The sequence below is a fragment of the Tamandua tetradactyla genome, chromosome 5, assembly GCF_023851605.1.
Source record: "Tamandua tetradactyla isolate mTamTet1 chromosome 5, mTamTet1.pri, whole genome shotgun sequence".
Classification (NCBI taxonomy): domain Eukaryota; kingdom Metazoa; phylum Chordata; class Mammalia; order Pilosa; family Myrmecophagidae; genus Tamandua; species Tamandua tetradactyla.
In genome coordinates, this window is record NC_135331.1 from 9,226,198 (window position 1) to 9,252,351 (window position 26,154).

The following is a 26,154-nucleotide window of genomic DNA, read 5'->3' on the forward strand; positions in this document are numbered from 1 at the left end:
TGAAGGGAGTGACAGACGTTTCAACAATAGCAGGAGACTTCAGTACACCACTCTCCTCTATAGACAGACCAACCAGACAGGGGATCAACAAGGAAATAGGGAACTTAAACAAACTGATAAATGAATTAGACTTAACAGACATATACATGTCATTATATCCCAAAACACCAGGATACACATTTGTCATGTTCAGGTTCATGTGTCAACTTGGCCAAGTTGTGGTACCTGCTTGTCTGGTTGGGCAAGTTTGACCTGTCTGTTGCAATGAGGGCATTTCACAGAATTAAATCATGATCACGTCAGTGCATCCACAGCTGATTCCATTTGTAATCAGCCAAGGGGAGTGTCTTCTTCAATGAGTGATGCTTAATCTAATCACTGGAAGGCTTTCAAGGAGGATTCAGAAGAGACAGGCTCTATTCCTGCTTCAGCTGGTGAGCCTCTTCTGTGGAGTTCGTCCGGACCCTCCACTGGAATCGTCAGCTTCACAGCCTGCCCTGTGGATTTTGGACTCCGCATTCCCATGGTCATGAGAGACACTTTTATAAATTCTATATTTGCGAGTGCTCCCTATTGATTCTGTTTCTCTAGAGAACCCTAACTAATATAACATTCTTCTTCAGTACTCATGGTACATTCTCCAGGATAGTTCATATGCTGGGGCACAAAATAGGTCTTTATAAATTTAAAAACACTGACATTATTCAAAGCACTTTCTCTGATCACAGTGAAGCTGGAAATCAATAGCCACAAAGAACAAACTTTGACAAATATATGTAGATTAAATAACATGCTCTTAAACAATGAGGGGATCAAAGAAACTGCTAGAGAAATCTAGCTATCTGGATGTGAATGAAAAAGATAATACAACATATCAGAACTTATGATGCTGCAGGGATGCAGCAAAGGCTGTGCTGAGAGGGAAATTTATTGCCCTAAATGCCTATATTAAAAAAGAGGAAAAAGGGGCAGTGTGACGGTGGCTCAGTGGCAGAATTCTTGCCTGCCATGCCAGAGACCTGGGTTCAATTCCCAGTGCCTGCCCATGAAAAAAAAAAAAGAATAAAAAGAAAAAACTGAGGCCTTAACTGCTCACCTGGAGGAACTTGAGAAATAACAGCAAACTAACCCCAAAGCAAATAGAAGAAGAGAAATAACAAAGATTAAAGCAGAGTTAAATGAATTGGAGAAAAAAAGAACAATAGAAAGAATCAATAAAACCGAAAGTTTGTTCTTCAAGAAAATCAATAAAATCAACGGGCTACTAGCAAGGCTGACAAAGGAAAAGAGAGGATGCAAATAAACAAAATCAGAAAGGAGAGGGGCTCTCTCTCAACCAACACAGCAAGCAAACTCACTGCTCTCCCCATCTCTATGTGGGAAATGACTCCCAGGGGTGTAAACCTTCCTGGGAACGTGGGACAGAAATCCTAGAATGAGCTGAGACTCAGCATCAAGGGATTGAGAAAATCTTCTTGACCAAAAGGGGGAAGAGAGAAATGAGACAAAGTAAAGTGTCAGTGGCTGAGAGGTTTCAAACAGTCAAGAGGTTATCCTGGAGGTTATTCTTATGCATTATATCGATATCCTTTTTAGTTTAAGGTGTATTAGAGAGGCTAGAGGGAAGTGCCTGAAACTGTAGAGCTGTGATCCAGTAGCCATGTTTCTTGAAGATGAATGTTTAATGATACAGCTTTCGCAACATGACTATGATAGTGGGAAAAAAAAGTTTCTAATTCTGATAGAGTCTAATTTATCTATTTAAAAAATAAGAAATGAGAGCACAGACCCTGATAAAATAAAAAAAATCAGAAGAGGATACTATGAACAACCATACATCAAGAAACTAGACAACTTAGGACAAATTCCTAGAAACACACAAACAAGCTACACTGACTCAAGAAGAAACAGAAATTCTCAACAAACCAATCACAAATAAAAAGATTCAAACAGTCATCAATAATGTTCCTACAAAGAAAAGCCCAGGGCCAGATTTCTTCACAGGGGAATTTTATCAAACATTCCAAAAAGAACTAATACCAGTCCTGCTCAAGCTTCAAAAAAATTGACGAAAAAGGAATACTACCTAACTCATTTTATGAAGCTCACATCACTTTAATATCATAACCAAGATGCTCCAAGAAAGGAAAATTACAGACCAAATCTTCCTAATGAACATAGACGTTAAAATTCTCAACAAAATATTAGCAAATCATGACCAAGTGGGGTTTACATCAGGAAGGCAAGGATGGGTCAACACAAGAAAATCAGTTAATGTAACACAGAACATTAACAGATCGAAAGGGGAAAAATCATCTGATCATCTTGATTGAGGCTGAAAAGCATTCAACAAAATTCAGTATCTTTTTCTGATAAAAACACTTCAAAAGGTAGGAATCAAAGGTAACTTCCTCAAGATGACAAAAGGCATATATAAAAAACTCATAGCCATCATCGTAATCAATGCTAAGAGGCTGAAAGTTTTCCCCTAAGATTGGGAATGAGACAAGGACACCCACTGTCACCACTATTAATCAACATTGTACAGAAGTTCAGTGAGAGCAATCAGGCAGGACAAAGAAATAAAAGGCATCTAAATTGCAAAGCAAAAAGTAAAACTTTCATTATTTACAGATGACATGATACTAAGAGAATCCTACAACAAAATTATTTGAGCTAATAAATAAATTCAGCAAGGTGGCAGGTTATAAAATTAATGTGCAAAAATCTTAACCGAGGAGTCAATTAAGGAGAAAATTCCATTTAAAATAGCAACTAAAAGAATCATGCACCTAGGAATGAACTTAACTAGGGATACAAGGGACTTGTACACAGGGAACTACATAACATTATTAAAAGACATCAAAGAAGATCTAAATAGGTGGAAAGACATTTCCTGCTCATGGGTTAGGAAGGTAGTTAAGATGTCAATTCTACCCAAATTCATCTACAGATTCAATGTAGTACAATCAAAATTCAATCAACCGGGGTCAAGATGGCGGCTTAACAACGTGCGCGTTTTAGTTCGTCCTCCAGAACAACTGCTAAATAACCAGAAACAGTACAGAACAGCTCCTGGGGCCACGTCAGTGACCAGACACACAGCGTACCCCAGTCTGGACCAGCTGGACTGGCTGCGAGCACCCCCCAAAACCGTGAGTTCCCAAAGCTGCAGTGGCCAGCGCCCCTCCCCCACAGGCCGCTTCCCAGAGGGGAAAGGAAAGGACTTTACCAGCAGCAGTGACTGGGCACAATCAAACGCCAATTGTGGAACTAATTAACAAATTCTGACTACTAAAAATAGGCCCCCAGCTTAGGTGAACCTGATCAAGGTGGAGGTTGCTCATTTTTGCCCCGGCACCAAGGGGGCAGGACTGACAGAAAAAGGGGGAAAAAAAAGAAGGAAACAGGTTTTTGTGGCTGTGTATCTACAAAGGCTTGACTGCCTCTGGATACAGCGGCAGGGCTTTTCAGGCTGCAACTGCCCCAGGCATAGGCAGAAGTGAGCTCTTTGGGGGGCTTATCTGGAACCTGTGCCTTCCCCAGGGGAGGGGTGAAGGCCCACCCAGGTGGAATCCCTCCATCAAGGAATTCAGACACCAGGGCTTGGTAATTTGAAGCCATTAAAACCAGCCTACAACCTCTCCTCTGTCTCAAACAAACCCCCAGCCAAAGTTAAAGGTACTGCATCATCTTATGCTGGTGGGACCTGCAGTCAGACAAGCGCCACATACTGGGCAGGATAAGAAAAACAGAGTCCAGAGACTTCACAGGAAAGTCTTTCAACCTGCTGGGTCTCATGCTCAGGGAAAACCGACGCAGGTGACTCTTTCCTCCTGATAGGAGGCCAGTTTGGTCTGTGAAAATCTGGCTGGGGTCTATAATATCTAAGCAGACCCTCCTAAGTGTGTGGGGGGGAAGGTACCACACAAGCAGGGCAAGAAACAAGAAAACAAGAACTGAAAAATTTTCCTCTGTTAAACAAAACTTAAGCTAAAGGTTCAGATAAAGCTGAACAGAATGTCAAAGAACAGATAGACAACAAATTCATCCAGCAAGAAAACCCTAGATAAAAGAAGTGAAAGCAATCTCCAGAATAAACTAATTAAGGTAATTAAATGCCTAGACGCCAGCAAAAAATAATAAATCACACTAAGGAAATTGAAGATATGGCCCAGTCAAAGGAACAAACCAACAATTCAAATGACATACAGGAGCTGAAACAACTAATTCAGAATATACGAACAGACATGGAAAACCTCATCAAAAACCAAATCAATGAATTGAGGGAGGATATAAAAAAGGCAAGGAAGGAACAAAAAGAAGAAACTGAAAGTCTGAAAAAACAAATCACAGAACTTATGGGAATGAAAGACACAGTAGAGGAGATGAAAAAAACAATGGGAACCTACAATGGTAGATTTCGAGAGGCAGAACATAGGATTAATGAACCGGAGGACAGAACATCTGAAATCCAACAAGAAACATAAACTATAGGAAAAAAAATGGAAAAATATGAGCAGGAACTCAGGGAATTGAATGACAATATGAAGCGCATGAATATACGTGTTGTGGGTGTCCCAGAAGGAGAGGAGAATGGAAAGGGAGGAGAAAGACTAATGGAGGAAATTATCACTGAAAATTTCCCAACTCTTATGAAAGACTTAAAATTACAGATCCAAGAAGTGCAGCGTACCCCAAAGAGAACAGATCCAAATAGACATACTCCAAGACATTTAATAATCAGAATGTCCAAGGTCAAAGAGAAAGAGAGGATCTTAAAAGCAGCAAGAGAAAAGCAATCCATCACATACAAGGGAAGCCCAATAAGACTATGCGCAGATCTCTCAGCAGAAACCATGGAGGCGAGAAGACAGTGGGATAATATATTTAAATTATTAAAAGAGAAAAACTGCCAACCAAGAATTCTATATCCAGCAAAATTGTCCTTCAAAAATGAGGGAGAAATGAAAACATTTTCAGACAAAAAAATCACTGAGAGAATTTGTGACCAAGAGACCAACTCTGCAAGAAATACTAAAGGGAACACTAGAGACAGATACGAAGACAGAAGAGAGAGGTGTGGAGAAGAGTGTAGAAAGGAAGACTATGAGTAAAGGTAAAAGGAAGGAAAATTAGATATGACATATAAAATCCAGAAGGCAAAATAGTAGAAGAAAGTACTACCCATACAGTAATAACACTAAATGTTAATGGATTAAACTCTCCAATCAAAAGACATAGTCTGGCAGAATGGTTTAAAAAACAGGACCCATGTATATGCTGTCTCTACTCAAAGGTCACGAGGCCAAGGACACAAATGGACATTTACATGTTTATAGCAGCATTATTAACAATTACCAAGTGATGGAAACAGCCAAAATGTCCATCAACAGAGAGTTGACTAAACAAACTGTGACATTTACATAAGATGGAATATTATGCAGCTGTAAGACAGAATAAAGATATGAAATATGTAACAACATGAATGGACCTTAAGGACATTATGCTGAGTGTGATTAGCCAGAAACAAAAGGACAAATACTGTATGGTCTCACTGACATGAACTGACGTTAGTGAATAAACTTAGAATATTTCCTTGGTAACAGAGACCATCAGGAGATAGAAATAGGGTGAGATATTGGGTGACTGGAGCTGAAGGGATACAGATTGTGCAACAGGACTGAATATAAAATCTCAGATATGGACAGCACAATACTACCTAACAGTAATGTAATTATGTTAAAACACTGAATGAACCTGCATGTGAGAATGATAGAGGGAGGAGGACTGGGGACATAAATGAAATCAGAAAGAAAGATAGATGGTAAAGATCGAGATGGTATAATCTAGGAATGCCTAGAGTGTATAATAATAGTGAAATGTACAATGTACAAATTTAAGAAATGTTTTTGCCTGAGGAAGAACAAAGGAATGTCATTATTGCAGGGTGTTGAAAATAGATGATAATTAATACTTCAAAATGTCACCTTACGTGTGAGACTAAAGCAAAAAATGGTTATTTGTTACAAAATTTATATTTTGACTAGAGCATTTCCTAATATAACTCATGTAGATAGTTTGATTGACTGTCATAAGTACTTGGAATCTCAGGTAGCACATGAGATTTTGTTGGTTTGTCCAGAGTGATGCCCCGATGAATCCCAGAGTGATTTGATCAGTGACTGGAAAAGTATTTGCAAGCCCCCTTCGGGGAATGGTGAGAGTGGGGAGAAATTCAACTTCCCCAAGTTGAATTCTTGATATTCTCACAAGCAGTGTGGACAACCAAAGCTATAGGCTGAGCCCCCAGGCTTGGGGTTTGTTCAGATGAAACTTAACCCCACTAAAGGATAGGTCAAGTCTACTTAAAATTTAGGACTAAGAGTCACCCCCAAGAGAGCCTCTTTTGTTGCTCAGATGTGGCCTCTCTCTCCAGCCAACACAACGAGCAGTCTCACCACCCTTCCCCTCTCTGCGTGGGACATGACTCCCAGGGGTGTGGACCTTCCTGGCAACGTGGGACAGAGATCCTGGAATGAGCTGAGACTCAGCATCAAGGGACTGAGAAAAACCCTAGAATGAGCTGAGAATTAACATCAAGGGATTGAGAGAACCTTCTCGACCAAAGGGGGAAGAGTGAAATGAGACTAAGTGTCAATGGCTGAGAGATTCCAAACAGAGTTGAGAGGTTATCCTGGAGGTTATTCTTATGCATTAAGTAGATATCACCTTGTTGTTCAAGATGTAGTGGAGAGGCTGGAGGGAACTGCCTGAAAATGTAGAGCTGTGTTCCAGTAGCCATGTTTCTTGATGATGATTGAACAATGATATAGCTTTCACAATGAGACTCTGCGAATGTGAAAACCTTGTGTCTGATGCTCCTTTTAGCTACTATATCCGCAGAAGAGTAGAACATATGGAATAAAAATAAATAATAGGGGGAACAAATGTTAAAATAAACTTAGTTTGAAATGCTAGTGGTAAATGAAAGCGAGGGGTAAGGGGTATGGTATGTATAATCTTTTTTTTCTCTGTTATTGTTTTATTTCTTTTTCTGTTGTCTTTTTATTTCTTTTTCTAAATTGATGCAAATGTTCTAAGAAATGATGAATATGCAACTATGTGATGATATTAAGAATTACCGATTGTATATGTAGAATGGAATGATCTCTTAATGTTTTGTTTGTTAATTTTTTTAATTAATAAAAAAAGTTAAAAAAAAAATTCAATCAACCTACTTTGAAGAAAGTAGGTTTGAAAGGCTAGTTACCAATTCATCTGGAAGGGAAAGAGACCCCAAATACCTAAAAGCATCCTAAAAAAAAGATGAAGTGAAAGGATTAACACTCCCCGATTTTACAACTTATTATAAAGTCACAGTTGTCAAAAAAGCTTGATGCTGGCACAAAGACAGAAGTATTGACCATTAGAATTGCATTGAGAGCACAGAAATAGACCACCAAATCTGTGGTAAACAAATCCACCGAACTAGGACAAAACAGTGTTTTCAATAAATGGGCACTGGAGAACTGATATCAATAGCCAGAAGAATGAAAGAGGATCCTTACCTTACACCCTATGCAAAAATTAATTCAAATTGGATCAAACACCTAAACATTAGAACAAGTACTATAAAGCACTAGAAGAAAATGTAGGGAAACATCTTCAAGACCTAGTAACAGGAGGTAGCTACCTAAACTTTATATCCAAAGCACAAGTAAGAAAATAAAAAAATAGATAATTGGGAACTTCTCAAAATCAAATGCTTTTGTGCCTCAAAAGCCTTTTTTAAAAGCTGCAGAGGCAGCCAACTCAATGGGAGAAAATATTTGGGAATCACACATGAATAAAGGTTTGATATTCTGCATACATAAAAAACAAACCATACAACTCAACAATAAAAGAACAAGCAACTCAATTATAAAGTAGGCTAAAGATATGAATAGACATTTTTCTAAAGAGCAAATACAGATGCCTGAAAAGCACATGAAAAGATGCTCATTCTCATTAGGTATAAGGGAAATGCAGATCAAGACTACAATGAGACACCACCTTAGGCCTGTAAGAATGGCTGCTAGTAAACAAAAAGGAAACTACAAATGTTGGAGAGGATGTGGACAAATTGGGACACTTATGTACTGCTAGAGGGAACACATAATGGTACAGCCGTAGTGGAAGACAGTCTGGTGGTTCCTCAGAAAACTAAATATGGAATTGCCCTATGACCCGGCAATACCACTACTCAGTATATACCCAGAAGAGCTGAAAACAGTGACACAAACAGAGATTTGCACACAGATGCTCATAGCAGCATTATTAACCATCACTAAAAAATGGAAATAATACAGGTGCCCATCAACAGACATGTGGATTTACAAAATAGGGTATATACACACGATGGAACATTATGCAGTAGTAAGACAAAATGACATCCTAAATCACATGACAAGATGAATGAGCCTTGAGGACATAATGCTGAGTGAAATAAGCCAGACACAAAATGACAGATACTGTATGATTCTACTTTTACGACCATGGTAAAGGTAAAATCAGAAGCTTATAATACAGAATATAGGGGACCTAGAGATACACAGAAACTTAAGATGGGTGAATAGTTTGTCAATGAGGTTGAACTTAATTGTAAGGGAATAGACAGACGTGAAACAAGTTCACTATTGGGTCTATAAATAACATTACCATATTGTAAGTGAACATGATCGAAAGGAGTTGTATAGACTCATGTGTCCCAACAATTAATACTACAAATATAAACAAGTTTTTGCATCAACTATTGCAAAGGTAAAAAAAAAAAAAGTTAATAAATATAAGCACAAGTGTTCACACACTTATTAAGTACCTACCATATGCCAACCACTGTGCTAAGGGCTGAGAGCACAAAAATGAACAGAACATAATCCCTGTCCTCTAGGGACTCACACTCTAGTGAAGGGAGTTAAAAAGAAAAAAAGTTAAATAATTACAGCAAGTGATATATACTATACTAGGGTCTACAAATAAGATACTACCATAGCTCTGCAAAGGAATGGCTTACTCTGCTTTCAGAGGACAGAAACGGTTTCCTAGAGGAAGTGACATCTGAGTTGGGACTTGAAGGATAAGGAGTTTTCCAGGTGAAGGAAGAAGGGCTGGAGAGGTATAGGAAAGGACATTCCAGGGAAAAAGAACAAGCATAGAGATAAGCAAAGGCATTCTATTTGGGAATTACATTTGCCTTGGTAGAAGGATGCTTATGGCTATGTAGCAAATGAAACTAGAAATGCAGATTACACACTAGTCATTAAGGGACTAGCACATCAAGCACTAGCATTTAGACTTTATATTGTGGATGAGAAGCCATACAGGAGAGAAATAATCAGATTTACTGTTTTATCAAGATCATTCCAACTATAGTGTGATGGATGGATCTGCGAAGGGTAAGGCTGAAAGAAAAGCCACTGAGGAGACTCCTGAATTAGTGCAGGCAGAAATTAAGCACAGCCTAAACTAAGATTGTGGTACCAGTAATGGACAGCAGGTACAAGATAAAGAGAGAAGTAAGAGAAATAACAAAGTTTATTTGGGGCAAAGAGAACCTAAGATGGTTCTCATTTTCTGGCTTAAATAACTGGATAAAGCTGTGTTGTCATTAACCAAAATGACAAAAACAAAAGTAGTAGGTTTGGGGCCTAGTAAGCTTAACGTGGAAGTGCCAGGTTTGACAAGGTGCCTGGGGGACCATGCACACTTCCAATCTAGACACTCAGGCCTGGTCTAGAGGCACAGATTTGGGAATCTAAGTGTAAAGTGATGGCACATCTAGAGTTGTGGAGAACCATTCAGGGAGAATATGCAAAACAGAAGAAGGCAAGGTTAGAATCCTGGGAAACATCAACTTTTAAAGGACAGAAGGAAGATGAGAAGTCTACACAGGAGACCAAGGAAGAGTGATGGGAGAAGTAGGAAAGAGGAGTGCCACTGAAACCAAGGAAGTACAACACATCAAGAAGGGAGTGAACAAGTACTCCTATTTAACAATTACCAAGTCATTGGTGACCCTTATTAAAGGAGTTTCAGTGACATGATGGTCAGGCTAGGACAGACTGAGGAGTGAACAGTTAACAACAGAATAAAAAGCAGGAAGGAAGGGATAACATAAAGAAATACATGGCCCTGGAGAGAATTTTAAAAATGGAAAGTCATGAAAATATTTACAAGCTGATTTTAGTCGGAGAGGAGAATAATTAATGAAGAAAAAACAAGCAGAGACAGAATCCAGAATGCCAGCTGAGGGATCAGATTTAGAAGGAGGAGAAAACAGAAAGACAGGTATTACAGCAGCTGTAAAACAAAGTTTTCAATTGAGCTATCAGAGTCTGAGAGAATAAAATCTTATATAAATGTGTTTAGTCTAATTAAATAAAACACAGAGGTATTTTACTATCAAGGTAACAAAGTCATTTGTTTGTTTTAATTAGAGTGGCTATATGTTTGGTAGCAAAGTTTGAGGTTATAAATAAGCTGGGTGGTTGCTTTTTCTTATTCCTACTGGTAAAGTCAACTATACCACAGCCAATCACTATAATGAGAATAAGATTTTGTATCCTTCTGTATGATACACAAGTAGAATTACAATAACAGGTAGATTTTATTCACTCTGGGAAGGTTTGCAAAAATGAAAATAGGACTTATGTCTTACCTCTCTTTTGTTTTTTCTTCTCTTCCTCTTCCCCTGCTGCTCCTTGGCCCTCGCTAATTCCAGCTTCTTGTTTGGGTGAATTTTCTAGATGAAATGAAATAATTAAAATGAAATCCCACAAAACATTTATATTATTTCATACTGATGTTTAAAGTAGAGATCACCCTTCAAACAATGTCATATACAAATAAAGCATTTTACCAATAACTGCACATGACCTTTATAAGGCAAATGAGTCAAGCCTAATTCTGAAAAGTCATTATGCAAGTGTCATTCTATAGACACTATAGAAGAGAACACAATAGTTTTTGATACGTGAAGATTTCAATTTACTTTAGCCATGTGAAAAGAATATAAAAAACACTTAGACTCAGCAGGAGTGTTTAGCATCTAGAGCTAGTATTCTTGATAACAGGAAATCTGGTCCTGAATGAGAACCACTTCTTCCTTCTAAAGTCATGACCATGTCCTTTGCAGGGCAGAATGACCTCAGTACAAGAACTGAGCGTTCTTACCTAATCACTGACAGTGACTGAGTAGGTACTATCCAAAAATCCCCTATCAAATTTTGGGGTTTATGTTTTATGGGAACAATCTGAAAATCAAAGCAAATAACGAGGCAACCAATAGTGGGTATATTTGAGTAGGCCTTCTCCTGGCAAAGGTGGCAAAGGTGTTCCCTTCTCCCCTTACTATCATCGTTTCTACCAATCTTGTAGAAGCCATCAATTTAAATGAATTGAGAAAATCTGTTCTGCTTTCAGTCATCCCACCTCAGACAAGGACCATTCTTAGCTGCTTGGGCCAAAACCTTAGATGCCTCTTTTTCACTCCCCATGTCCAAAGCACCATAAAATCCTGTTAGCTTGAGCTTCAACGTATATCCAGAATTTGACCACTTTTCACCATCTCCATTGCTACTATTTTGGTACAAGTCATGAACTCTTGACCAGATTACTGGCAACAACTTCCTATCTGGTCTCCCTATTTTTCTGCCTAAGCCCCTCTTCAGGCTCTTCTTAACACAGCAGCCAAACTGCTGAAGCAAAAGCCAGACCTTATTATTATTATAATTATTTTTTATCACAACTGTCCAATAGCTCCTCTACTTACTCGGGGAAAAAACTAAGACTTTACAATGGCCTAGAAGGCCTTTCAAGATTTGGCCCTCCATTATCTCTCTGACTTCAAACCTTCCCCTACCTTCAATCAGCTCGAGTCACAAAGGCCTTCTTGCTGTAAGCTTCTGCCTTAGGGCCTTTGCACTGGCTCTGCCTTCTGACTGGGCTGCTCTCCCTCCAGAATATCTCTCGCTTCCTTTCTTTATTCAAATGTCATCTTTTCAGCAAAATGTCCACTGGACACTTTACCTTAAATACCAAGCCTCCCCCCCTAACACTTCCTATCTTCCCTCTCCCTGCTTACCACTACCTACACATCTTTCTTACTTTGTTTGCCTTACCTTCTAGAATACAATTTCCACAAGATATGGGGATCTTTTAGTTACCACTTTACCCTCAGTACCTAAAACTGTATGTAGCACATAGGAGGCTCATAAGAAATAATTTGTTAAATTGACAAGCAAATATAGATTTGTCCCTAAATAATTTATTCTTCTTCATAGAAGAAAGTTGACACTTAGACCTATCCCGTCTCAAAGAGATAAGATACATAAAGCAATATATGATTCTAATACAGAATTCTAACCCCAAAACTTAATAGTCTAAAGTTAAGAAAAATACATCATTGTAATTCTTTAACAGACTCCTAAAGGAGGATTTTTGTATCTTTAAAAACAATGCCATATGTGTACTTGCTTCAGGTATACAAGCTTTGATTATAGAAAAAAAATGTTCTTACCTACACTAAGTTTTGCAAACTCATTTGGAAAATTCTTCTCTAACCATTGCCTACATTTAGCAACATCAGGCATATATTCACAGTACTGCAAGAAAAAAGAACAAATTTTTGAAGAGTCACAACAGAAGAAAAATATTTTAATTAAAAACGATTCCCTGTATCTGCTATAAAAATAGTACCTAAACTAACTACTCCAACCTGATGTAGTATCTGTAAGTAGGAAATCTGTATTTGACCAGAAAATACACCAAAAAAATTAGAAATAATCAGTTACTTTCTCCTTGTGATAATTTATTTCCTATCAAATTAAAAAAGGAACAAACAAAACAATCATGTCTATTTCTTGCACTGGTCACATAGGTACCTCATTATTTCTGTGGTTTGCTCACAGAATCTAATTTAGAAGCTTATTAACAAAAAGTCTTAAATATAATTTATGCTTTCTTTACTCTGCTTAAACATGTAAATTTTGGCTTTTAGGTTTGTTAGCTGGCTGGCTATTCATGAGTTCCATGGAAAAATCCAACCTGCATACCCAAGTGCATAAGATTTATATGTACAACTCAAAGCCTAAGAAAATAATTTATAAGGTGATAAAAGTATTCCAAATCAAAGTTCATTAGAAACAGTTGAAACTCTACTATCAAACAACAGAAAATGAAAACAGAAAAGAAGTTCTCAAGGCAGCTTTAAAATAAAATGACCTCAATTGCAGAACTTAAAAAAGGAAGAGAATTTTAAAGGGACTTACCTCTGTTGGTAATGAACAGACTGTAAAAATTGAGAGAAAAAAAAGATTTGAAATTTAAAATATATATACACACACACAGGGATCATTACTTTTGAAACTGAAAAAAGCTGCATTCCTATTTTTTTTACTATAAATTTCATGTACCACGTGCGTCAACTGCTACCCTCTGTGATTTTTACTTTTCTTCTTTATTAGAAAAGTTGTGTGCTGACAGAATATCATGCATAAAATACAGGATTTACAGATACCAACCTATTAGCAATACCTTTCATTGGTGTGGAACATTTCTTACAACTGATGAAAGCACATTTTTGTAACTGGATTAACAATAGTTCATAGTTTAACTTAGGGATCACTGTGTAGTGCGGTTTTATGGATCTTTTTTTTTTAATTTTTATTGTAACCATATACACAACCTAATATTTCTCCTTTTAACCACATTCAGCTATATATTTCAGCACTGTTAACTGTATTAACAATGTTTTGCTACCATTAGCACCATCCATTACCAAAATACTTCCATCATTCTAAGTAGGAACCCTACATTTTAAGCCTTATCTTTACATTCCCTCGTAACCTATATCCTAGATTCCGACTCTATGAGTTAGCTTATTCTAATTATTTTATACAAAACTTGTCATTTTGTGTCTGGCTCATTTCACTCAACATATCTTCCAGGCTCATGTTGCATGTATCATAACTTCACTCCTTTTTTTATGGCTGAATAATATTCCATTGTATGTATATACCACACTTTGTTTACTCATTCATCAGTTGATAGATACTTGGCTTGCTTCCATCTCTGTGCAACTGTGAATAAGGCCACTATGAACATCAGCGTGAAAATTATCTGTTCCATTCCCAGCTTTCAATTCTTTTGGGTATATACCTTGTACTGGGATTGCTGGATCACATGGTAATTTTATACTTAACTTTCTGAGGAACTGTCAAACTGAGTTCCAAAGTGGCTGCACCATTTTACATTGCCACCAGCAATGAATGTTCCTATTTCTCAGCATCCTCTTGCATATTTGATAATTTTCCATTTAGCAAATAGGAGCCATTCTAACAAGTGTGAAAGGTGTCTCATTGTTTTGGTTATGTCCCTGATGGCTGATGATGGTAAGCATCTTCTCACGTGCTTTCTGGCCATCTGTTTATCATTTTCAAGAGATGTGTGTTTTACTTTGCAAGCTGCCAGAATATGATAAACCTGGACTGGAATGGCTTTTAAAAAGGGGAATTTATTAAGCTGCAGGTTTACAGTTCTAAGGCCATGAAAACGTTCAAATTAAGGGAAGAATATAAAAAGGTTCAAATTAAGGCATCAAGGGAAAGATACCTAAGTTCAAGGTTGATGACGTTCAGGGTTTCTCTCTCAGCTGGAAAGGCACATGGCGACATCTGCTAGCTTACTCTCCAGCAATCTTCAACTGCTTCACTGGGGCTCTGTCCATTCTGTTGGCTCTGTGGGTTCTGATGGCTCTAAAACTGTTTCCAAAATGGTTTCCTCTTAAAGAGCTCCAGTAAGCAGCCCCACCTTGAATGGATGGAGACACATCTCCATGGAAACCATCTAATTAAAAGTTACCACCCACAATTGGGTGGGTCATATCTCCATGGAAATAATAAAAAAAAGATCCCACCAAGCAATACGGAATGAGGATTAAAGGACATGGCTTTTCTGGGGTACATAATAGCTTCAAACTGGCACAAGGTCTATCCAAGTCTTTTGCCCATTTTTTTTTTCTTCATCTTAAAATTTTATCGAGTGCCTATGCTAGTTCCAGTCTTTCCAATGCAGTTTATATACATATATTTTTTTAATTGAAAAATTTCCACATACATACAATCTAATCATATTATACAATCAATAGCTCACAATATCATCACATAGTTGTATATTCTTCATCACGACCAATTTTCAGAGCACTTGCATCACTCTAGAAAAAACAAAAAGGACTCCTACTCACATACCCCTTAACCCTCCCTCTCCTTGACCCACAGTATTTCAATCTACCCAGTTTTTATCCTTTATCTCCCGCTATAATTTATTTATTTATTAGCCTTATTTTCTTTTTCACTCATCTGTCCATACCCTGGATAAAAGAAGCATTAGACACAAGGTTTTCACAAATACCCAGTCACACTGTAAAAGCTATATAGTCATACAGTCCTCTTCAAAAATCAAGGCTACTGGAACAGTTACAATTTCAGGTACTTCCCTCTATCCCCTCCAATATACCATAAACTAAAAGGGATATCTATATATTGTATAAGAATAACCTCCAGGATAACCTCTTGACTCTGTCTGAAATCTCTCAGCCACTGAGAGTTTGTCTCATTTCTCTATAATCCCTTTTGGTCAAGAAAGTTTTCTCATTACCATAATGTTAGGTCCCAGCTCATCTCCAGGAATTCTGTCCCACATTGCCAGAGAGATTTACACCCCTGGGACTCATGTCTCATGTAGGGGGTAGGGTAGTAAGTTCACCTGACCAGCTGGCTTAAAGAGAGAGGTCACATCTGAGCAACAAATGAGGTTCTCAGTTTTGCCCATTTTGCAACTGGGTTGTTTGTCTTTTATTGAAGAATTTCTTCATATATTCTGGATATTAAACTTTTATCAGATATATGACTTCCAAATATTTTCTCTCATTGTATAGGCTGTCATTTTACTTTCATGATAAAGTCCTTTGAGCCCCAAAAGTTTTTCATTTTGATGAGATCTCATTTATGTATTTTTCAATTTTTTGCTTTTGCTGTTTGTGCTTTGGGTATAAAGTTTAAGAAACCATTACCTTGCAAAATTTATATTTTGGGCAGCACATTATTCAATTTAACTTGTATGATCAGTTTATTTGAACACCATAATTACATGGGATCTTGAGTAGGGGGTGAGATCTTACTGGTTTGTACAGATTAGTGTGATGCCCCGATACAGTTCAGAGTAATTTGGGCAGGGAATAAAAAAGTATTTGCAAAGTCTCCTTGGGGGAGTGGGGAGAAAGGAGGAAATATTAAATTTCCCCATCTGGAGAATTCCTAATATTCTTGCAAATAGTGGGGACAACCAATTCAATAGGCTGAGCCCTTAATCTTGGAGTTCATCCTTATGAAACTTATTCTGCAAAGGAGAAGCTATGCCTACTTATAATTATGCTTAAGAGTTACCCCCAGAGAACCTCTTTTGCTGCCAAGATGTGGCATAAAACAACTCGGCAGGCGAACTCACCACCCTTCTCTTACATGGGACATGACTATCAGCTGTGTAAATCTTCTTGGCAATATGGGATAGGACTCCTAGCATGAGCCAGGACCAGCATCTTGGGAATGAGAAAGTCTTATTGACCAAAAGGAGGAAGAGAGAAATGAGACTAAATAAAATCTCAGTGACTGAGATATTTCAAACAGAGTCAAGAGGTTATCCTAGAGGTTATTCTTATGCATTATATAGATATTCCTTTTTAGTTCAGGGTATACTGGAGTGGCTAGAGGGAAGTACCTGAAACTGAATTGTGTTCCAGGAGCCTTGATTCTTGAAAAGGACTATAACTATATAGTTTTTATAATGTGACTGTGTGATTGTGAAAACCTTGCGTCTGATGCTCCTTTCATCCAGGGTATGGACAGATGAGTAAAAAAAAAAAAAGGACAAAAATAACTAATAGGGAAGAATTGTCGCCTGCCATACCCAAGACCTACGTTCAATTCTTGGTGCCTGCCCAGGCAAAAATAAAAAGTAAAAATAATAGGAGGAGATAATGGGTAAAAAATTGGGTAGACTGAAATACCGGTAGTCAATGAGAAGGAGAGTAAAGGGTATGGGAAGTATGAGTTTTTTCTTTTTCTGGAGTGATGCAAATGTTCTAAAAATGATCATGGGGATGAATACACAACTATGTGATGATATTGTGAGCCACTGATTGTAAACTATGTGTGCTGGGTTGAAGTAATGTATGTACCCTAGAAAAGCGATGTTTTAATCCTAATCCCTTTTTGTAAAGGCAGCTGTTTCTTCTAATCCATATTCAGTACTGTAGATTTGAAACAGTAATTAGATCATCTCCTTGGAGATGACTCAGTCAAGAGTGGCTGTTAAACTGGATTAGATAGAGATGGGTTTCCACCTATTTGGGTGGGTCTTGATTAGTTTATTGGAATCCTATAAAAGAGCAAAGATTTTGGAGAAAGTGAGAGATTTGGAGAGAGCAGAGAATGCTGCAGCACCACGAAGGAGAGAGTCCACCAGCCAGCGACCTTGGAGATGAAGAAGGAAGATGCCTCCCAGAGAGCTTCATGAAACAGGAAGCCAGGAGAGAAAATTAGCAGATGACGCCATGTTCACCATGTGCCCCTACAGCTGAGAGAGAAGCCCTGACTATGTTCACCATGTGCATTCTCACTTGAGAGAAACCCTGAACTTCACTGGCCTTCTTGAACCAAGGTATCTTTCTCTGGGTGCCTTTGATTGGACATTTCTATAGACTTGTTTTAATTGGGACATTTTCTCAGTCTTAGAACTGTAAACTAGCAACTTATTAAATTTCCCTTTTTAAAAGCCAATCCATTTCTGGTATACTGCATTTTGGCAGCTAGCAAACTAGAATACTATGGAGGGACTGCATGTGTGTGAATGTTTCTCAATAAAAATATTTAAAAAGGAAAAAAATACATTAAAATTAAAAGAAACCATTACCTAACATTAGGCCCTAAAGATGCTTCCCTATGTTTTCTTCTAGGAGTTTGATAGTTCAGTCTCTTATTTTTAAGTCTTTGATACATTTCACCTAAATTTTGGTTAAGGTGTGAGGTAGAAGTCCTCCTCCTTTTTTCTGCAAATGGCTATCCAGTTTTCCCAGCGCCATTTGTTGAAGAGACTATTCGTTCCCAATTGGTCTCTGCCTCTTTGTCAAAAATCAGTTGGCCATAAATATGAGGGCTGATTTCTGAGACATGAATTCAATTCCATTGATCTATATGTCTGGCACTGTTTCAGTTCCATGCTGTTTTGATTACTGTAGCTTTGCAATAAGTTTTTTTTAAATAAATTTTTATTAATTAAAAAAACCACAAGAAAGAAATGCAAACATCCTTAATATATGCTCATTCCGTTCTACATATATAATCAGTAATTCACAATATCATCACATAGTTGCATATTCATCATCATGATCATTTCTTAGAACATTTGCATCAATTCAGAATGCAGTAAATTTTAAGATCAGGCAGTATGAATCCTCCAACTTCATTCTTCTTTTTCAAAATGGCTTTGGCTATTCAGGGTCCCCTACCCTTCCATGTAAATTTGATGACTGTTTTTTCCATTTCTGAAAAGGAGGCTGTTGGAATTTTGATTGGGATTACGTTGAATCCATAAATTGCTTTGTGTAGGAGTGACATTTTAACAATATTTAATCTTTCATTCCATGAAAATGTAATTTCCTTGTTATCTATTTAGGACTTCTTTGATTTCTTTTAGTAATGTTTTGTGGTATTTTGTATTCAAGTCCTTTACATCCTTGATTAGAGTTATTCTTAGATATTCTATTTTTTTGGTTGCTTTTATAAATGGATTTTTTTTCTTGATTTCCTGTTTCAATTCTTCATTGCTTGTGTATAGAAACTACTGACTTTTTTTTTTTTAATTTTTACTGTTACAAAAGGACTACAATGCATTGTAGAAGGTTATAAAATTCAGATAGGTAAAAATAAGAAAAAAAAAAATTTCCAACAACTAGAGAATTACCACATTAATATCTTAGCATATTTTCTAGAAACTACTGACTTCCAGGTGTTGAACATGTATCCCGCCATTTTGCTGCATTAATTTATTAGCTCTAGGAGTGCTGTAATGCATTTTTCAGGATTTTTTGCATGTAGGATCATGTTATCTGCATATACCGAAAGTTTCACTTCTTCCTTTTCAATTTGGATGCCTTTTATTTCTTTTTTTTGTCTAACTGCTCTGGCAAGAACTTCCAGTATAATGCTGAGTAACAGTAGACATCTTGTCTTGTTTCTGATCTTAGATAGCAAACTTTCAGTCTTTCACTATTAAGCTGAATGCTAGCTGTGTATTTTTCACATATGCCCTTTATTGTGTTGATGAAATTTCCTTCTATCCCTAGTGTTCTAAGTATTTTATCAAGAAAGGATGCTGGATTTTGTCAGACACCTTTACTGCATCAATTGAGATGACTATGTGGATTTTTTCTTTCATTCTGTTAATATGGTGTATTACATTAATACATTTTCTTATATTGAACCTCCCTTGCATACGAGGGATAAATCACACTTGACCATGGTGTATTAATTCCTTTAATGAGCTGTTGGATTCAGCATGCAAGTATTTTGCTGAGAATTTTTGCATCTATATTCATAAAATATATAGGTCTGTAGTTTTCTTTTCTTGAGGTATTTTTACCTGGCTTTGGTATAGAGGTGATGTTAGCCTTGTCTAATTAAGTAGGGAGTGTTCCCTTCTCCCCAATTTTTGGAAAAGTTTGAGCAGAACTGGAGTTGGGTCTTGGAATGTTTGGCAAAACTCCCCTGTGAAACCATCTGGTTTGGGAGGTTTTTGATGACTGATTCAATCTCCTTACTAGTAATTGATCTGTTGCAATCTTCTATTTCTTCTTGAATCAGGGCAAGTAGTTTGAGTATTTCCAAGAATTTGTCAATTTCATCTAGGTAATCTAATTTATTGGCATACAGTTGTTCATGGTATCCTCTTACAGTGCGCGAAATCAGTAGCAATAGACCCCTTTTCATTTCTGATTTTCATTATTTGTATTCTTTTTTTTTTTCTGAGCCTAGCTAAAGATTTGTCAATTCCATCAATCTTTTCAGAGAACCACTTTTGGTTTTGCTGATTCTATTGTTTTTTTTTGTTGTTGTTGTTGATTCATTTATCTCCAATCTAATCTTTCTTTCTTTCCTTCTGTCCACTTTGGGTTTAGTTTGTGCTTCTTTTTCTAGTTCTTACAGGTTTGAGGTTAGGTCTCTGATTTGTAATCTATCATCTTTTTTAATGTATTCATCTAGAACTACAAATTTTTCTCTCAGCACTGCCTTTGCTCCATTCCATTACTTTTGTTATGTTGTATTTTCATTTTCATTCGCCTCATGAGATTTCCTCATTTTCCTCCTGACTTCCTCTTTAACCCATTCGTAGCTTAAGAGTATGTTGCTTAATTTCCACATATACGTGAATTTTTCAATACTCCCTCTGTTATTGATTTCTAGCTTCATCCCACTGTCGTCAGAGAATATATATTATATGGTTGTGCTATTTTAAAATGTACTGAGACTTGTTTTGTGACCTAACATATGGTCTATCCTGGAGGATGATTCATGCGCACTCAAGAAAAATGTATATTCTGTTGTTGTTGGGTGAAGTGTTCAACATATGTCTGTTAAGTCTAGATGGTTTAAAATATCATTTTGGTCTAGTTAGTTTAGAGTCTTGCATTTCTTTATTAATATGACTAGATGTTCTATCCATTATTGAAAATGCTGTATTAAAGTCTCCTACTATCAATGCAGAACTGTCCATTTCTCCCTTCAAATCTTTAAGTATGTCCCTCATACATCTTGGGCTTTGCTGTTAAGTGCACATACATTTATAACTGCTTCATCTTTTTATTGAACTGACCCCTTTATCAGTATATAATGACCATCTTTGTCCTTCATAAGTGTTTTTTACTTAAAGTCTATTTTATCTGATATTAGTATAACTACAACAGCTCTCTTTTGTTTACTACTTGCATGGTATATATTTTTCTATCTGTTCACTTTCAAATTACTTACATCTTTGAATTTAAATTATGTCTCTTACAGACAGCACATAGTTGGATCATTCTTTTTTTGTGGATATTGCGAATCTCTGTCTTTTGACTGGAGTTTTTACTCCATTTATATTTAAAGTCACTACTGATAATACAGCACTTTCTTCTGCCATTTTGCTACTTAGCCTTTTTAAGTCCTACACCTCAATTCTTCTGTTGATGCCTACTTTTATATTTATTTGACTTTTTTGTATTATACCACCTTGAATGCCTTTTCTTTTCTACTTGGATATATTTTTCATATATTTTCCTTGTGGTTACCATGGGGTTAAAATTTAACATCTTAAATATATAAAAATCATGTTTGGTTTGATACCAACTTGATCTCAATGGCATATCCCCTTTATTTTTCCTACATCATTCCACCCTCCCCATCTTTTTTTGTAGTTGTTATCACTTATATCATTGTATATTATATATCCCAAACCACTGACTTCTCTTTACTTTTTATGCATTTACATTTTAGCACCTATAGGAAGTAAGAAATGGAGTTACATACCGAACAATGAAATACAATAATCCTGGCATTTATAATTACCCAAATGGTTACCATTACCAAAAGTCTTTATTTCTTTATGGTGTTTTGCCTTCATGGCTTTTTTGAATTAAAAAACATTTGGTTGTTGAAGATTTTTTTTAATCTAAAAAAGAATGTCTCCTTTAGTTGATGAAATATTAAACTACATCATCCTGCATACATTAAGATTTTACCACAAATACTTCAGTTAGTCTGAAACTAAGCAAGATTGAACAATTCCCTATTCAACAAAGTTTGAACAGAGTTTGTTATTCTTTTTGATAGCTTTACCAAAATAGCCACTACTTTTTTTCATACTAACACATTTACAGACTTCAGTAGCGCTTTTGCTACCATTTCTTTATATTTTTCCTTTTCTTCTTCATAATGTGCTATATATAAGATCATGAAACTGTAGGACTAGAAGGAAACTTGGTTCAAGCCTGTGGCATAGAGTCTACACAAGCTAAGACACTACAGGAACCTGAAGGATTACCTAATATTATACTGTAATTCTACTAGTTGACCAATTGTTTATTGGGCTTATATTTTTAAAGTGAAAAAGTAACAGTTCAGTGTGCCCAATATCTTGAGATTTTTGGGAGGAGGGGCACATCATTACTAGTAACAGCAGTTGTTATATATTGGACACTTATTATGCTATGCTTTAGAGATATTATGTTCAACAGTCACAACTCTATAAGGTAAGAATGACCATATCTGGACTACACATGACAAAAATGAGACCTAGATTAAGTAACCCTCTCACATCTAGTTGGTAGCACAACAGGATTTGAATCCTAGTCTGATTCCAAAGCTCATCCTCTTAACCACTAAATTAGATTACACAAGTGGAAGTGTTCTGCCTTTCCCACACCCACTAAAGTAAAAAAAAGTAGTGGCTGTTTTGGTAAAGCTATCAAAAAGAGTAACAAACTCTGTTCAAACAAGGGTATCACCACCATCAGTATTTCATCAATGAGAAAGATACGGTCCTAAAAACAAACAAAAAAAAAGGTTAAATAGCTCATTCAATAACAAAACTGGTATGTGGTAGAAGAAAAAACAGAATTTAGAGTCTCCATTTCAAATTCAGAATTTTCCTACCACAGCTGTACCTGGTCAGCCATTACACTATCATCTTCACAGACAGGAGGCTTAGCTGCTCAGACACATTTTCAGGATACCATATAATGTAAATACCATTAAAGCAATTAAAGCCATTAAACTTTGTAAACTATTTCAAATAATGTTCAGTTTGGCAAAATTCCAATACAATGAAAAAAGTTTGGACAATTCCTCAGAGTTATTTGCTTTTCAAAGCAAATTTCCCTTCACAGATTATTTAATATTTGCTAAGGGAAACTGTCCCTTTTCAATGCAAAGATCCATCAGCCACCCTCAAAATTAGCATCACTAATAGACAAACAACCTGACATCATGAGCCTCCTGATATAATGAATATAAATTCATCATTCATTACACCTTGCCAAAAATTATTTAACCCAACTTTTAATTTACACAAAAAACACACCATAGACAACAGAGTAATCCAGAATATGGGACATTTTGAGAAAAACTGGCCTGGGATTTCAAAGTCAGTATCATTTAAAAAAAAGGGGGGGGAAGGGCGATGTGAAGGAGTTCTAGATTAAAAGAGATTAAGAGACATATAAACAAAATTTAGTATATAAACTCTGATTAAATCATAGTTTAAAAAAAACACTCATGAAAGATCTTCGGGGGTCAACAGAAAATTTGAATATGTCCATTTGTTAATCTTCTAGAATTTTCTTACATGTCATAATAGTATTAGAGCTATGTCTAAAAATGCCCTCCATCTTAGGAGAGGTACAGAGAAGTATTAAGGGGTGATATACCTAGATGTTTGCATCTTATTTAAAAGTTTAGCAAAAATAGAGATATTATAATTTCAGAGAGGGAACTAAAACAACATGTAAAAGCACTGCACCCAAATCTTGGTTTACAAATACCACTTCCCACTAAAAGGAATCAGGACTACTTGGAGAAATGGCAATTCCAGAGCTGGGGCAGAAAAAGAACAAGATGGGCCTGGAACATATTTTAGGGCAAAAGATTAACGGATGGTCAAGCAATGATGGGGTCATGTCAAAAGGACACAGGAGGCAATCTGAAGGAGTTCATTCAAGTAGGCTTCACAGGCCTAATATGGAACAACTTGAATGTTAGAATAAATAATGCTAAAAGATTTACAACTTATTAAATAAAGCAGGAATTAATGAGTCCACAATGATATAAACAAATGAATAATTAAATAAATAAACCAAGAAGAAAACCTAACAGTAGAATGCCAAGCAATAAATGTAGGAACAACGGAATCAGAAACTCACCATTTGCCAGCACTGTAATAACTTTTCAGACAAGAATCATCAAAACTAGTGGTCTCAAAATATGTCCTCATGCGAAATTTTTACATTAACTTTATAGCGGAAAACTATGGCCGACATCACCTGAACTAAATAATTGAAGTTAGTATAGCGAGTAACGAAGCCAATTGACAAATGTGCCTCTAGAGATATTGCACTGCAAGTACTTATTACCACTTCTGAATTATGACAGAAGTGCATAAAAGGAATCCAATCATAAGAAAATATCAGATAAACCCAAAGTAAGGGACAGTCTACAAAATAATTGACTTGTATTCTTCAAAAATATCAGTCTTAAAATACCAAGACTCAGGAACAGTTCCAGATTAAAGGAAACTAAAAAGCCTTGTCATTTGGATGCAGCACATGATCCTGGATTTTCTTTGACCATATACTTGAGACAACTGAGAAAAACTGGAATAAGGGCTGCAGATTAGATAAGTGTTGCTCCAAGGCTGAGAGAAGGAGAACACATATAAATGTAGTAAAATGTTAACATTGGGGAATCCAGATGAAAGAGACCTAGGCATCTTTTTGTACTATCCTTGCAACTTCTCCGTAAATACGTTGTTGAATTTTAGGATATGTATTCATGCGTTCATGTTTTTTTTAACATTTCTGTATATTTAAATATTTTCATTATCAAAAGTTGGAGAAATTAATATAAAATTATCAATATAATGGTTGAAGTTTTATAAGAATGCCAAAAAAAAAGAATCCCAACACCAATTTCAATTCCATTTATATTTTATAGCAACAATACTTCAACAATTCTAATATTTATTTAAAAAAAAACATTTTAACATTTCTGATTTTTTGATCCATCTTACAATTAATATGTCATCTTTCTCTTTCTCACTGGCACAAAAAATAATGGCACATCTTACGACCATGGCTTTTTTTCATATATATAATTTTTTTATTAAAAAAGTTGGAGGTTTACAAAAAAATCATGCAGAAAATACAGAATTCCCACATACCCTCCCCTATTACTAACACTTTTATCAGTGAGGTACCTTTGTTACAAGTGATGAAATAATATTATAATAATTGTACTATTAACTATAGTCCATAATTTACATTAGGGTCACTGTCTATGTAGTGTGGTCCTACTTTTTTTTTTTTTTTTTCTTAGTTTTTATTCTAGTAACATATAAACAACTCAAAATTTCCCCTTTAACCACATTCAAATATATAATCCAGAGCTGTTAATTACATTCACAGTGTTGTGTAGACTCAATAAAATACAGTACATTTGACTGAAAGTCACTCCACCTGTTGTTCACTGTAGCTTTTTTTAAGGGAATACATGCACATGGTAAAAAATCCAGAAAGTATACAGGGTTTATAGTGAAAAACATTTCTTTTCTACTCCTGATCCTCAGATGCAACACCTCAGATGCAACTACTGCTAACAGTTTCCTATTTATACTTCTGAAAATAATCTATGTATATACAGGCATATAACCTCTACCTCTCTCTTTTTTACACAAATGGAAACATACTAGATGCTTTATTTTACACATTGTTTTCACTTAAAAAATAACCAACATAGTCCTAAATTTGGCTGCTAGAACCCATAAGCACAAATTGTTCTATATAGACATACATCCAAATTTACATATATTTCATGACCAAACAAAATGACATCTGATTGCGAGAAAATACACCCATCTCCTTCTTAGCCTAAACTCACTGTTTACTTATAAAGAAATAGTTTTTAAACTCACTTAGAAATACTGAGTACCTAACATCTTGAATGAATTCAACATAAATACTGCTTCTGAGCCCACAAGAACAAAGAATCATGAGAAATAACCAATGTATCACATGCCTTAGTTGGGAAGGCTCTATCTTATGGAATTACAATCAAGTTCCTAAATATATAGAAATATTAAATTAACAGTTCTACTTGGCCCATGGAACTAATAATTTTTAAAAGTCCAAACTAGTTTAGAGGTTGTTTTTTTTTTGGTTGGTTGATTATCTGTTTGGTTTGGTGTTCTGATCATCATTTCTGCAATCTCCATGCAATAAAAACTGCAGAGTCACAATCAAATAATTACCTG

The 26,154-nt window shown here is 36.2% G+C and overlaps 1 protein-coding gene across 2 annotated transcripts in view; it reads right to left on the reverse strand.

The window, feature by feature from the left end:
• The window catches only part of DENR (density regulated re-initiation and release factor), a 37,976-nt gene that overhangs the window by 3,913 nt on the left and 7,909 nt on the right, over window positions 1-26,154 (reverse strand). For both annotated transcript variants that reach the window (XM_077159709.1, XM_077159710.1), the window contains exons 3-5: window positions 13,311-13,330; window positions 12,560-12,644; window positions 10,700-10,783 (exon numbers count right to left, since the gene is read on the reverse strand). In XM_077159709.1, coding sequence (XP_077015824.1) covers window positions 10,700-10,783; window positions 12,560-12,644; window positions 13,311-13,330 — 189 coding nt within the window. The remainder of the gene's footprint in view (window positions 1-10,699; window positions 10,784-12,559; window positions 12,645-13,310; window positions 13,331-26,154) is intronic.